This window comes from Salvelinus fontinalis, chromosome 32 (assembly GCF_029448725.1).
Source record: "Salvelinus fontinalis isolate EN_2023a chromosome 32, ASM2944872v1, whole genome shotgun sequence".
In the NCBI taxonomy this organism is placed as follows: domain Eukaryota; kingdom Metazoa; phylum Chordata; class Actinopteri; order Salmoniformes; family Salmonidae; genus Salvelinus; species Salvelinus fontinalis.
The window spans coordinates 11,590,063-11,605,354 of NC_074696.1; the positions used below are offsets into that span (position 1 = coordinate 11,590,063).

Genomic DNA, 15,292 nt, shown 5'->3' on the forward strand with positions numbered 1-15,292 from the left:
TGTGTGTGTGTGTGGTGTGTGGTGTGTGGTGTGTGTGTACCTGGCAAACTTGTGTTGACTGAGCCCCAGTACGTTTCCTCTGATCTCAGCTACTATCTTACTCTTGTCCTCTGCTCTGCCGTGTTCTAGTACGTGCTGGATCACGTAGTTACCATACTGGTCCTAGCAGAGAGAGAGAGAGAGAGAGAGAGAGAGACACAGAGTTCTGCATTAACGTTAGCTACTTGGCGAGGCGGAACACTTGTTTCAACTAAAGTTCGTTTTCAGCCTAAACCACAATACAGAAGGTCAGTGTGATGACAAATGTCCTCCTCTTGACATCAGCAGTTTTGCAACAAATTGTCTGGGGAAACCGGTGGTCGTTACCTGCACCAGCTGTTCCGTGTGTTGGTGCAGCTCCTCCAGAATGGACAGGGTCTGGTCTGGAAGACAGTGTTCTAGAATACGCTGGATCACTCGACAGCCGTAGGGGTGGGTGGAGAGTACAAACACCTGCAGACACACACACACGTTATACACACACACCTACACCTTCAAATCTTTCTTCACTCATTCACACACACACACACACACACACACACACACACACACACACACACACACACACACACACACACACACGTTATACACACACACCTACACCTTCAAATCTTTGTTCACTCATTCACACACACACACACACACACACACACACACACGTTATACACACACCTACACCTTCAAATCTTTGTTCACTCCTCCACACACACACGTTATACACACACAGACACGTTATACACACACAGACACCTACACCTTTAAATCATTGTTCACTCATTCACACACACACCAGTGAAAGACCGATGAAAGCCCATTCCTGATGACCTATTGAACCAACTAGACAAACAATCACCTTCATTTACACAACTGACTATCTGACGGGTAGGAATGAAAAATACAGGGCAAACATAAGTGGAAATTGGTACCATTGTAAAATCCAAGAGCCCAATCAAATTTGACTGATATACAGACAATCTGTGCGTGTTATATAAACAACAATGTAGAGTGCATTAGTCGTCTCTCAAGCAGTCGAAGCACAGGCTCAATATTCTCTTTAAAAACACACACACACACACACGCACTTTATGTTAATTTTGACATTTAGTCAGTGGATAAAAGATAGCTGCCGCTGGGCTGCTGTTGCCGTTACCATGGTGACCCACCTGTCCCCTGTGGGCGATGATGATGTGTGTGTGTGTGTGTGTGTGTGCGAACGCGTCACCCGCCTGTCCCTTGAAGGAGTCGATGATGCGGGTGTGTGTGTGTGTGTGTGTGTGTGTGTGTGTGTGTGTGTGTGCACGCGCATGTCACCCACCTGTCCCTTGAAGGCGTCGATGATGAAGTGTAATGCGTGGGGCTGAACACACTCGATACACTTCTGCACCACGTGATTGCCGTTCTGATCCTTCACACACTTCAACACGTGACCGTCCAACTCCCGTACCATCTCACTCTGCAACACACACACACACACACACACAAAGGCACAGGGTTTCACAAACACCAAATACTTTAGGTCAGAAATCTGCATTTCTCAAAAAACACAAGACAATCAAAAAAAAATCTACATTTTAAACCATTTCACCTGCGTTTCATATTGAAAGTCAACTCAACAGTGATCAGGGAAATATAGTTCTCCTTCACAGAAAATACTTTAGTTCAACACACTCGGCAGAAAACAAGTTGCTTTTCATCAAGACGACAACAGAAGTGCAACGCTATTAGACTGGCTGCTTCACAAGTAGGCTAAATGTGCTAACAACGAAAGGTCTTTATCCCCAAAACGATGCACAGCCATCATATTTCTACTGTGGTGATTAAAGTTTATTTAAATTTTACTGTAGAAAAGTAGACTACCCAGAGAAATGTACCAGGGAAAAGAACCAAGTACCAGGGAAAAGAACCAGGGAAAAGTATCAGGGAAAAGTACCAGGGAAAAGGGAAAAGTACCAGGGAAAAGGGAAAAGTACCAGGGAAAAGTACCAGGGAAAAGAACCAGGGAAAAGAACCAGGGAAAAGAACCAGGTACCAGGGAAAAGAACCAGGTACCAGGGAAAAGAACCAGGTACCAGGGAAAAGAACCAGGGACAAGTACCAGGGAAAAGAACCAGGTACCAGGGAAAAGAACCAGGTACCAGGGAAAAGAACCAGGTACCAGGGAAAAGAACCAGGTACCAGGGAAAAGAACCAGGGACAAGGGAAAAGAACCAGGGACAAGTACCAGGGAAAAGAACCAGGGAAAAGAACCAGGGAAAAGAACCAGGTACCAGGGAAAAGAACCAGGTACCAGGGAAAAGAACCAGGTACCAGGGAAAAGAACCAGGTACCAGGGAAAAGAACCAGGGACAAGTACCAGGGAAAAGAACCAGGTACCAGGGAAAAGAACCAGGGACAAGTACCAGGTACCAGGGAAAAGAACCTACACAGCGCTGTCTGCTGATAAAACGCCCGTTCGTGAATTCTCATCCGAGTGGAGAAGTGCAACTGAAAGCACAAAAGTCTGAAGCCGAGCAGAAATTACAACAACAAGTATTTTAGATCTGCGTTTACAAAACACAGCAACATATTGCTTATGCGTTTGACCTTTTACTCTGCGTGAAAAAAACACGACCCCTGAGATGTCTGACCTTTTGGTTCTATGAGGAATTGCTTTTGTAATAACCAGGATTAACAGTCTGACACGTACAAGCTTTTATATCCTCTTAAAACAACACCGCTGTCTGACTGGCGTCTACTGTCGTTTTGAAATGTAACCTTTATTTAACTAGGCAAGTCACTTAAGAACACATTCTTAATTTACAATGACGGCCTACCCCGGACGACGCTGGGCCAATTGTGCGCCGCCCTATGGGACTCCCAATCACGGCCGGATGTGATACTGCCTGGATTCGAACCAGGGACTCTAGTGACGCCTCTTGCACCGAGTGCCTTAGACTGCTGCGCCGGACTCAACACACACCTTACGGTTTGTGTGAATATTAACAGTAACAGAAGCACACAGTCTACAGTTGCCCTTTGCTTTGAGGCTTCTCATACACAATGTGTGTGAGCGCGCGCGCGCACACACAGACACAAACAAACAAACAGCAGTTGAATACATACTATAACTTGCTGGTCTGAGGGGATGAACTCCAGCGCCTTCTGTATGACTCTACAGCCATACATCTGAAGGGCCAGAGACAGGACATGACCTCTGATCCTCTCAGCTACAGCCAGCTTCTGGTCCACACTGCCAAACTACAAACAGAGACACACACACACACACACACACACAGAGAGAGAGAGAGACAGAGACAGAGACAGAGACAGAGACAGAGACAGAGAGAGACAGAGAGAGACAGAGAGAGACAGAGAGAGACAGAGAGAGACAGAGAGAGACAGAGAGAGACAGAGAGAGACAGAGAGAAGGAGAGAAGGAGAGAGAGGCAGAGACAGAGACAGAGACACACAGAGAGAGAGAGACACAGAGAGAGAGAGAGAGAGAGAGAGAGACACAGAGAGAGAGAGAGAGACACAGAGAGAGAGAGAGAGAGAGAGACACAGAGAGAGAGAGAGAGAGAGAGAGACACAGAGAGAGAGAGAGACACAGAGAGAGAGAGAGAGAGAGAGAGAGAGAGAGAGAGAGAGAGAGAGAGAGAGAGAGAGAGAGAGAGAGAGAGAGACAGAGAGAGAGAGAGACACAGAGAGAGAGAGAGAGAGAGACACAGAGAGAGAGAGAGACACAGAGAGAGAGAGAGAGAGAGACACAGAGAGAGAGAGAGACACACAAAGAGAGAGAGAGACACACAGAGAGAGAGAGAGACACACAGAGAGAGAGAGAGACACAGAGAGAGAGAGAGAGAGACACAGAGAGAGAGAGAGAGAGACACAGAGAGAGAGAGAGAGAGACACAGAGAGAGAGAGAGAGAGAGAGACAGAGAGAGAGAGAGAGAGACACAGAGAGAGAGAGAGAGAGACACAGAGAGAGAGAGAGAGAGACACAGAGAGAGAGAGAGACACAGAGAGAGAGAGAGACACAGAGAGAGAGACAGTTAACACACACTTTTGGATGCAGCTGGCAAAACAAACAATTTACACACAGACAGGCCTGTTACAAATCAGTCAACTCAAATAACTTCTGGAAAACCTACCTGGCAAACACCTAAATACCCCCCCACCAACACACGGGTCTGATACAAACACATGCGCTGCAAATACACTGAGTGTACAAAACATTAAGGACACCCGACTGACCAGGCTATGACCCCTTATTGATGCCTCCTGTTAAATCCACTTCAATCAGTGTAGATGAATGGGAGGAGACAGGTTAACTTCTTGAGAATACAGGGGGTGCTGTTTTCGCATTAGCATAATTTCCTCTACAGATTAAACTGCCTCTTATTCAATTATTGCTGTTACTATATGCATATAATTAATACCATTGGATAGAAAACAAGCTATGGTTTCTAAAACCGTTTCAATTTTGTCTCTGAGTGAAACATAAGTCATTTGACAGCACTTTCCCTGAGCAAGAAGAAGATTGCAAGATGTGTATGCTCGCTTCAACGCTCTGCCTATATATGGTCACGCCACCTATGACCCGAAACACACTTCATTCGTCTTCCTCTGGGTGTCAAGAAGACGTCAGAGGAGAAATTTTTTGTTTATCTTGTACTGACGTGAAATAAGACCTATTTCTTTAGCGTGACCGACAACTTCCGGTTCTCTGAAACGCGCGTTTTAGAGGTGCAATTGTCTTTTGTTATGCTGCCGTTACGGATGAAAACTATCTCCGTCTCGAAGTTTGTTTGATACATGTGACCATATCATCTTAATGTATGTTTTTTCAATATAGTTTAATCAGATTATTTGAATTTTTTCGGGAGTTTTGCCGTGTTCCGTTCTGTGAGTTTTTTAACTTTGGACAGAACCGTGCTAGTCGACCAGTACCTATGCTAAATGAAGAGGGAAAGTTGCCATTGTGAATGGATTGAACGACTCATCAGGACTAAGGACACCTTTATCAACATTCTGATGAAAGATCAGCAATAGTAAGACCCAATTTACGATGTTATTTCATATATCTGTCGTGCATGTGAACTGGTCGGGCGCGCCCAGCTGGTTTTGGCTGGCGTGGCTATGCTAATTTAGCGCTACATTTTGTTTTCGCTATAAAACATTTAATAAATCTGAAATATTGTTTGGATTCACCAGATGTTGGGCTTTCAATATCTGTGCGCTGTGTATTTTTTCTGAAATGGTTTAAGACAAGTAATTAGTTATATGACGTTGGTCTCTGTAATTGTTCTGGCTGCATCAGCACTATATCAGATTGCAGCTGCAATGTAGAACTGTGATTTATACCTGAAAAATGCACATTTAAAAAAAAAAAACTACGCTATACCATAAATATGTTATCAGACTGTCATCTTATGACGTTGTTTCTTGGTTAGTGGCTATATATATTTTCATTTAGTCGAATTAGTGATAGCTACTGACGCAGGAAAAAACTGTTGGGAGTAAAAAAATGGTGTCTTTTGCTAACGTGTTTAGCTAATAGATTTACATATTGTGTCTTCCCAGTAAAACATTTTAAAAATCTGAAATGGTGGCTTTATTCACAAGATCTGTGTCTTTCATTGGGTGTTTTGGACTTGTGATTTAATGATATTTAGATGCTACTATTTAATTGTGACGCTATGCTAGCAATGCTAATCAGTGTGGGGCGGGGGGGGGGGGGGGGGGGGGGGTGCTCCCGAATCCGGGTTAGGTACTCGGTAGAGGTTAAAGAAGGACTTTTAAGCCTTGAGACAATTGAGACATGGATTGTGTATGTGTGCCATTCAGAGGGTGAACGGGCAAGACAAAATATGTAGGTGCCTTTGAACGGGGTCTGGTAGTAGGTGCCTTTGAACGGGGTCTGGTAGTAGGTGCCTTTGAACGGGGTCTGGTAGTAGGTGCCTTTGAACGGGGTCTGGTAGTAGGTGCCTTTGAACGGGGTCTGGTAGTAGGTGCCTTTGAACGGGGTCTGGTAGTAGGTGCCTTTGAACGGGGTCTGGTAGTAGGTGCCTTTGAACGGGGTCTGGTAGTAGGTGCCTTTGAACGGGGTCTGGTAGTAGGTGCATTTGAACGGGGTATGGTAGTAGGTGCCTTTGAACGGGGTATGGTAGTAGGTGCCTTTGAACGGGGTATGGTAGTAGGTGCCTTTGAACGGGGTCTGGTAGTAGGTGCCAGGCACACCGGTTTGTGTCTAGAACTCAACCCTGCTGGGTTTTTCACGTTCAACAGTTTTCTGTGTGTATCAAGAATGGTCCACCACCCAAAGGACATCCAGCCAACTTGACACAACTGTGGGAAGCATTGGATTTAATGGTTGATTTGGGCTCCCGAGTGGCGCAGCGGTCTAAGGCACTGCATCTCAGTGCAAGAGGCGTCACTAAAGGACCTGGTTCGAATCCAGGCTTTATCACATCCGGCCGTGAGAGAGTCCCATAGGGCGGCGCACAATTGGGCCAGAGTTGTCCAGGTTAGGGTTTGGCTGGAGTAGGTCATCATTGTAAATAAGGATTTGTTCTTAACTGACTAAATAAAGGTTACATAAAAAATAAATAACATGGGCCAGCATCCCTGTGGAACGCTTTCGACACCTTGTAGAGTCCATCCCCAATGAATTGAGGCTGTTCTGAGGGCGACAGGTGGGGGGGGGGGTGCAACTCAATATTAGGAAGGTGTTTTATATGAATACTCAGTAGGGACGCACGATATATCGGTGAACATCTCGGAATCGGACGACATTAGCTAAAAATGACAACATCGGTATCGGCCCGATGTCAAAGCTGACGAGCATACCTAAATATGCCATTTGTTTACAATACCAGGTTGGTAATAAAGCATTATTTGTTCGACCGCAACTTCTTGGGTAGCTAGCAAGCTTTAGAATGGTACCTAGCTAGCACCAATACAACCAGCCTGAAAACAATGACCAGTAGAGACTGCAGTCATTTTCACTATTCTTAGCAATGATTTAGGGATCCTTGTGAGTAGGTATTAGCTAAGTAGCCACTTGTTGTTGCCTATTGAAATTGAACTTCAGTTCATGAAAATAAATAGCTAGCCAGCTACTTAACCCTGTTGCCCAAAAGCTAATGTTATAAGCAGCCAGCTAGCTTCATCGGTTTGTCCTCATTAAATCAACTGTAAAAAGTTTGGTGTTCCTCAAGGCTCCGTTTTAGGACCACTATTGTTTTCACTATACATTTTGCCTCCTGGTGATGTCATTCGGCAACATAATGTTAACATTCACTGCTATGCGGATGACACACAGCTGTACATTTCGATGAAACATGGTGAAGCCCCAAAATTGCCCTACCTGGAAGCCTGTGTTTCAGACATAAGTGGATGGCTGCAATTTTTCAACTTTTAAACTCGGACAAAACAGAGATGCTAGTTCTAGGTCTGAAGAAACAAAGAGGTCTTCTGCTGAATCTGACAATTAATCTTGATGGTTGTAAAGTCGTCTCAAATAAAACTGAAGGACCTCAGTGTTACTCTGGACCCTGATCTCTCTTTTGATGAACATAAAGAATATTTAAAATTACAGCTTTTTTCCATCTACGTAACATTGCAAAAATCAGAAACTTTCTGTCCAAAAATGATGCCTCTGACCCTATTACGGGGGCTGAGTCACTGGCTTACTGGTGCTCTTCCATGCCATCCCTAGGAGGGGTGCGTCACTTGAGTGGGTTGAGTCACTGACGTGATCTTTGTGGGCTATACTCGGCCTTGTCTCAGGATGGTAAGTTGGTGGATGAAGATATACCTCTAGTGGTGTGGGGGCTGTGCTTTCGCAAAGTGGATGGGGTTTTATCCTGCCTGTTTGGCCTTGTCCGGGGGTATCGTCGGACGGGGCCACAGTGTCTCCCGACCCCTCCTGTCTCAGCCTCCAGTATTTATGCTGCAGTAGTTTATGTGTCGGGGGGCTAGGGTCAGTCTGTTATATCTGGAGTATTTCTCATGTCTTATCCAGTGTGCTGTGTGAATTTAAGTATGCTCTCTCTAATTCTTTCTCTCTTTCGGAGGACCTGAGCCCTAGGACCATGCCTCAGGACTACCTGGCATGATGACTCCTTGCTGTCCCCAGTCCACCTAGCCGTGCTGCTGCTCCAGTTTCAACTCTTCTGCCTGCGGCTATGGAACCCTGACCTGTTCACCGGACGTGCTACCTGTCCCAGACCTGCTGTTTTCAACTCTCTAGAGACCGCAGGAGCGGTAGAGATACTCTTAATGATCGGCTATGAAAAGCCAACTGACATTTACTCCTGAGGTGCTGACTTGTTGCACCCTCGACAACCACTGTGATTATTATTATTTGACCATGCTGGTCATTTATGAACATTTGAACATCTTGGTCATGTTCTGTTATAATCTCCACCCGGCACAGCCAGAAGAGGACTGGCCACCCCTCATAGCCGGTTTCCTCTCTAGGTTTCTTCCTAGGTTTTGGCCTTTCTAGGGAGTTTTTCCTAGCTACCGTGCTTCTACATCTGTATTGCTTGCAATTTGGGGTTTTAGGCTGGGTTTCAGTACAGCACTTTGTGACATCAGCTGATGTAAGTATAAATAAATTTGATTGATTGATCTGGCTAGTGATGCTCGACCGGACAATGTGTTGTGAAGCTAGCCACAATAAGGATTAGGCACATTTGTGGAATTTGCAGTTCACCTTCAAAATAAAAGTTCATCCTTGAAGTGATGCAGAAGGCTACAATTGGTGGAATCTTGCCATATTTAGACTAGATAATGTTAAACAAGGTTGGAATGTGGAGCAATGAAATGGGGTGTCATTCCACCCGGTGACACCCACAGAACACAACTGGTGAAGAGTTTACACAAATACTAGCGTTGTAGCTTTCATCGCGGGACTGTGACTGTGTGAAATCACCTCCCCAGTCAGCCTATTGTGTGTATTGACATTCATATTACACAGTACAGCTTTACCTAAGGATTGGGGATCAATGAAATGGGGTATCAAGTCTACTCAATACCCAAATATATTTTTTCCCAACGTCCTCCTCAGAGTTATCAGACTCCAACACATCCACGCAGTATTGGTTATCCTCTGGAATGGTGTTCAATACATAAAGGTTGACAATAAATGTGTCTCAATTCACAGTTGTTTCAGAGTCCCGCAACAAGAGCTACGGCGCTAATGTTCTCTGGGTGTCACTGAGTAGACTGACAGCCCATGTCATTGATCCACAATCCATAGGTAAGGCTGTAACATGTGTAGGGTGCCGTCTTTCGGATGGGACGTTAAACGGGTGTCCTGACTCTCTGAGGTCATTAAAGATCCCATGGCACTTATCGTAAGAGTAGGGGTGTTAACCCCGGTGTCATGGCTAAATTCCCAATCTGGCCCTCAAACCATCATGGTCACCTAATAATCCCCAGTTTACAATTGGCTCATTCATCCCCCTCCTCTCCCCTGTAACTATTCCCCAGGTCGTTGCTGTAAATGAGAACGTGTTCTCAGTCAACTTACCTGGTAAAATAACGGTAAATAAAAATTAAAAATAAGAAAATTTAAATAAGTATGCCCCCAATGCAATTCTAATGTATAATACATCCAGTGGGATTTCAACAGATTGTTAAATTAACAAATAATTGTCTTCTGTTGATTTATTTAACATCCCAAACTTCGTTTAGCATCATCTATTCCATTATGGCAGAATTCTACTATTTCTATGCATTTGCATCACTGTCAATGACATACTTTTATTTTGAAGGCTAACCACAAAGCCCACTATTGTGGCTAATCGTTATCGTGGCTAGCTTCACATAGATGGGTCCGACCACCATTAATCAAATAAGAACTGAGTTATTTTAGATGATACCTAGCTATAAGGTTAGCTAGCTAACTATAGCTACTGAAACAAATGTCCTTTTACTATGTTTTTGGGGAAGGACATTGTTTGCATCAATGAGCTAGCTTTTTTTTTTGACCAGCACTGTAGGTGGGCGAGACAACTTTACCAGCATCATAGCTTACGGATCGATGAATCGTTGTGACATATGAAATACGAGTGATAGTGTAATCAATGTGTAATAACTACGTAAAAATTTTTTATGAACGCGTTAAATTACTGTGACGTGCAGTCATATTCAGGTCCTGATTGGTCAGATAGTATATCTTTTTTGACACGCAAAGACCCAAACGGCGTTCCATAGAAATCCTGGTTGAGAACGAAACGAGTGAACAACGAAACAGCAAGTGACATAAATCGTTTTTGATTGTTTTACTGGTAATGGGGACATACGTAAATGCCAACAAAATAACTTTTTGCTTAGTGTGGTGTGTTTGTGTAACTTTTATTTAACTAGGCAAGTCAGTTAAGAACAAATTCTTATTTACAATGACAGCCTAACCCGGACGACGCTGGGCCAATTGTGCGCCACCTTAAGGCACTCCCAATCACGGCCAGATGTGATACATCCTAGAATCGTATCAACCAAAAATGTAATATGAGTGCATCACTAATACTCCGCGTACACACACACCTCAAAGAACTTCTGGATGACGTAGTTTCCAAAGACGTCGACCATGAGTTGGTAGGCAGCCTGGAGGATCTCACTAAAGACCAGCTGACGCTCCACTGAGCTGGCCCTCTCCAACTTCAACTGGATAAACCTGGAGATTCACAACACTCAAATTAATGGTCCTATATTTACTCAGAGATTAAGAACGAGAAAGAGATGAGAGAGAGGGGGATGAAGAGAGAAACAGATGAGAGAGGGGGATGAGGAGAGAAACAGATAAGAGAGGGGGATGAGGAGAGAAACAGATGAGAGAGGGGGATGAGGAGAGAAAGAGATGAGGGGGGATGAGGAGAGAGAAAGATATGAGAGAGGGGGATGAGGAGAGAGAAAGAGATGAGAGAGGGGGATGAAGAGAGAAACAGATGAGAGAGGGGGATGAGGAGAGAAACAGATGAGAGAGGGGGATGAGGAGAGAAACAGATAAGAGAGGGGGATGAGGAGAGAAAGAGATGAGAGAGGGGGATGAGGAGAGAAAGAGATGAGGGGGGATGAGGAGAGAGAAAGATATGAGAGAGGGGGATGAGGAGAGAGAAAGAGATGAGGGGGATGAGGAGAGAAACAGATGAGGGGGGGATGAGGAGAGAGAAAGAGATGAGGGGGGGATGAGGAGAGAGAAAGAGATGAGAGAGGGGGATGAGGAGAGATAAACAGATGAGAGAGGGGGATGAGGAGAGATAAACAGATGAGAGAGGGGGATGAGGAGAGAAACAGATGAGAGAGGGGGATGAGGAGAGAAACAGATGAGAGAGGGGGATGAGGAGAGAGAAAGATATGAGAGAGGGGGATGAGGAGAGAGAAAGATATGAGAGAGGGGGATGAGGAGAGACAGAGATGAGAGAGGGGGATGAGGAGAGACAGAGATGAGAGAGGGGGATGAGGAGAGACAGAGATGAGAGAGGGGGATGAGGAGAGAAACAGATGAGAGAGGGGGATGAGGAGAGAAACAGATGAGAGAGGGGGATGAGGAGAGAAACAGATGAGAGAGGGGGATGAGGAGAGAAACAGATGAGAGAGGGGGATGAGGAGAGAAACAGATGAGAGGGGGATGAGGAGAGAAACAGATGAGAGAGGGGGATGAGGAGAGAAAGAGATGAGGGGGGGATGAGGAGAGAGAAAGAGATGAGAGAGGGGGATGAGGAGAGAGAAAGAGATGAGAGAGGGGGATGAAGAGAGAAACAGATGAGAGAGGGGGATGAGGAGAGAAACAGATGAGAGAGGGGGATGAGGAGAGAAACAGATAAGAGAGGGGGATGAGGAGAGAAAGAGATGAGAGAGGGGGATGAGGAGAGAAAGAGATGAGGGGGGATGAGGAGAGAGAAAGATATGAGAGAGGGGGATGAGGAGAGAGAAAGAGATGAGGGGGATGAGGAGAGACACAGATGAGAGAGGGGGATGAGGAGAGAAACAGATGAGAGAGGGGGATGAGGAGAGAAACAGATGAGGGGGATGAGGAGAGAAAGAGATGAGGGGGGGATGAGGAGAGAAAGAGATGAGGGGGGGATGAGGAGAGAGAAAGAGATGAGAGAGGGGGATGAGGAGAGATAAACAGATGAGAGAGGGGGATGAGGAGAGAAACAGATGAGAGAGGGGGATGAGGAGAGAAACAGATGAGAGAGGGGGATGAGGAGAGAGAAAGATATGAGAGAGGGGGATGAGGAGAGAGAAAGAGATGAGAGAGGGGGATGAGGAGAGAAACAGATGAGAGAGGGGGATGAGGAGAGAAACAGATGAGAGAGGGGGATGAGGAGAGAAACAGATGAGAGAGGGGGATGAGGAGAGAAACAGATGAGAGAGGGGGATGAGGAGAGAAACAGATGAGAGGGGGATGAGGAGAGAAACAGATGAGAGAGGGGGATGAGGAGAGAAAGAGATGAGGGGGGGATGAGGAGAGAGAAAGAGATGAGAGAGGGGGATGAGGAGAGAGAAAGAGATGAGAGAGGGGGATGAAGAGAGAAACAGATGAGAGAGGGGGATGAGGAGAGAAACAGATGAGAGAGGGGGATGAGGAGAGAAACAGATAAGAGAGGGGGATGAGGAGAGAAACAGATGAGAGAGGGGGATGAGGAGAGAAAGAGATGAGGGGGGATGAGGAGAGAGAAAGATATGAGAGAGGGGGATGAGGAGAGAGAAAGAGATGAGAGAGGGGGATGAAGAGAGAAACAGATGAGAGAGGGGGATGAGGAGAGAAACAGATGAGAGAGGGGGATGAGGAGAGAAACAGATAAGAGAGGGGGATGAGGAGAGAGAAAGATATGAGAGAGGGGGATGAGGAGAGAGAAAGAGATGAGAGAGGGGGATGAGGAGAGACAGAGATGAGAGAGGGGGATGAGGAGAGAAAGAGATGAGGGGGGGATGAGGAGAGAGAAAGAGATGAGAGAGGGGGATGAGGAGAGATAAACAGATGAGAGAGGGGGATGAGGAGAGAAACAGATGAGAGAGGGGGATGAGGAGAGAAACAGATGAGAGAGGGGGATGAGGAGAGAGAAAGATATGAGAGAGGGGGATGAGGAGAGAGAAAGAGATGAGAGAGGGGGATGAGGAGAGACAGAGATGAGAGAGGGGGATGAGGAGAGACAGAGATGAGAGAGGGGGATGAGGAGAGAAACAGATGAGAGAGGGGGATGAGGAGAGAAACAGATGAGAGAGGGGGATGAGGAGAGAAACAGATGAGAGAGGGGGATGAGGAGAGAAACAGATGAGAGAGGGGGATGAGGAGAGAAACAGATGAGAGAGGGGGATGAGGAGAGAAACAGATGAGAGAGGGGGATGAGGAGAGAAAGAGATGAGGGGGGGATGAGGAGAGAGAAAGAGATGAGAGAGGGGGATGAGGAGAGATAAACAGATGAGAGAGGGGGATGAGGAGAGATAAACAGATGAGAGAGGGGGATGAGGAGAGAAACAGATGAGAGAGGGGGATGAGGAGAGAAACAGATAAGAGAGGGGGATGAGGAGAGAAAGAGATGAGAGAGGGGGATGAGGAGAGAAAGAGATGAGGGGGGATGAGGAGAGAGAAAGATATGAGAGAGGGGGATGAGGAGAGAGAAAGAGATGAGGGGGATGAGGAGAGACACAGATGAGAGAGGGGGATGAGGAGAGAAACAGATGAGAGAGGGGGATGAGGAGAGAAACAGATGAGGGGGATGAGGAGAGAAAGAGATGAGGGGGGGATGAGGAGAGAGAAAGAGATGAGAGAGGGGGATGAGGAGAGATAAACAGATGAGAGAGGGGGATGAGGAGAGAAACAGATGAGAGAGGGGGATGAGGAGAGAAACAGATGAGAGAGGGGGATGAGGAGAGAGAAAGATATGAGAGAGGGGGATGAGGAGAGAGAAAGAGATGAGAGAGGGGGATGAGGAGAGACAGAGATGAGAGAGGGGGATGAGGAGAGACAGAGATGAGAGAGGGGGATGAGGAGAGAAACAGAAGAGAGAGGGGGATGAGGAGAGAAACAGATGAGAGAGGGGGATGAGGAGAGAAACAGATGAGAGAGGGGGATGAGGAGAGAAACAGATGAGAGAGGGGGATGAGGAGAGAAACAGATGAGAGAGGGGGATGAGGAGAGAAACAGATGAGAGAGGGGGATGAGGAGAGAAAGAGATGAGGGGGGGATGAGGAGAGAGAAAGAGATGAGAGAGGGGGATGAGGAGAGATAAACAGATGAGAGAGGGGGATGAGGAGAGATAAACAGATGAGAGAGGGGGATGAGGAGAGAAACAGATGAGAGAGGGGGATGAGGAGAGAAACAGATGAGGGGGAGATGATAGGAGAATTTTGTTCTCCAGGGTCATAACCCAATTTAATTATGTTACTCAGTCTGCAGACCAGAATTTGTAAGATCCTGGTCGAATGAAACAGACGGAGGCCCAGCTAAAATAGTCAAAAAGGTTTATTCACGGGAACGTCCTAAAGTCAAGAATACAAAACAATTCATTTTATACTGACTTCATGCACACACATTCACACAAACAGACGCACACACATTCACACAGACGCACACACATATACACAAACAGACGCACACACATACACACACATACACACAACCATACGCACACACATACACACAAACAGACGCACACACATACACACAACCATATGCACATACATATACACATACAGACAAACACACACATGTCCTGCTACCCAGCCGCCAGAGATCAGTGACCGTGTCCTTGAGACGTACTCCCTGTTCTCTCCTAATCTCTAGTCAGGTCGGCACCAAGCTCAGACAGTCTGTCTTTAAAATACCATAAAGACAGATTGTCTTTACCCTAATTCTGACGAGGACGACACATTTATTGATTATGATTTTATACATTCTAATCAATTCCATACAATTATATGTTTCAGGGCGGAATATTCTAATCATTCAATTAACAGATCATTCTCACCTATCAGGGGATGAGATGAGAGAGGGGGGGATGAGGAGAGAGGGGGGGCTGAGGAGACAGAAAAAGATGAGAGAGGGGGGGGTGAGGAGAGAGGGGGGGTGAGGAGAGAGGGGGGGTGAGGAGAGAGGGGGGGATGAGGAGAGAGAAAGAGATGAGAGAGAGGGGATGAGGAGAGAGAAAGAGATGAGAGAGGGGGATGAGGAGAGAGAAAGAGATGAGAGAGGGGGGGATGAGGAGAGAGAAAGAGATGAGAGAGGGGGGGATGAGGAGAGAGAAAGAGATGAGAG

General features: G+C 46.1%; 1 protein-coding gene across 5 annotated transcripts in view; it reads right to left on the bottom strand.

Annotated features, from left to right (window-relative positions):
* The window catches only part of LOC129830724 (pumilio homolog 1-like), a 96,694-nt gene that overhangs the window by 14,679 nt on the left and 66,723 nt on the right, over positions 1–15,292 (bottom strand). For all 5 annotated transcript variants that reach the window (XM_055893371.1, XM_055893369.1, XM_055893370.1 and 2 more), the window contains exons 18-22: positions 10,576–10,705; positions 3,142–3,276; positions 1,355–1,492; positions 367–492; positions 41–162 (exon numbers count right to left, since the gene is read on the bottom strand). In XM_055893371.1, the coding sequence (XP_055749346.1) occupies positions 41–162; positions 367–492; positions 1,355–1,492; positions 3,142–3,276; positions 10,576–10,705 (651 nt within the window). The remainder of the gene's footprint in view (positions 1–40; positions 163–366; positions 493–1,354; positions 1,493–3,141; positions 3,277–10,575; positions 10,706–15,292) is intronic.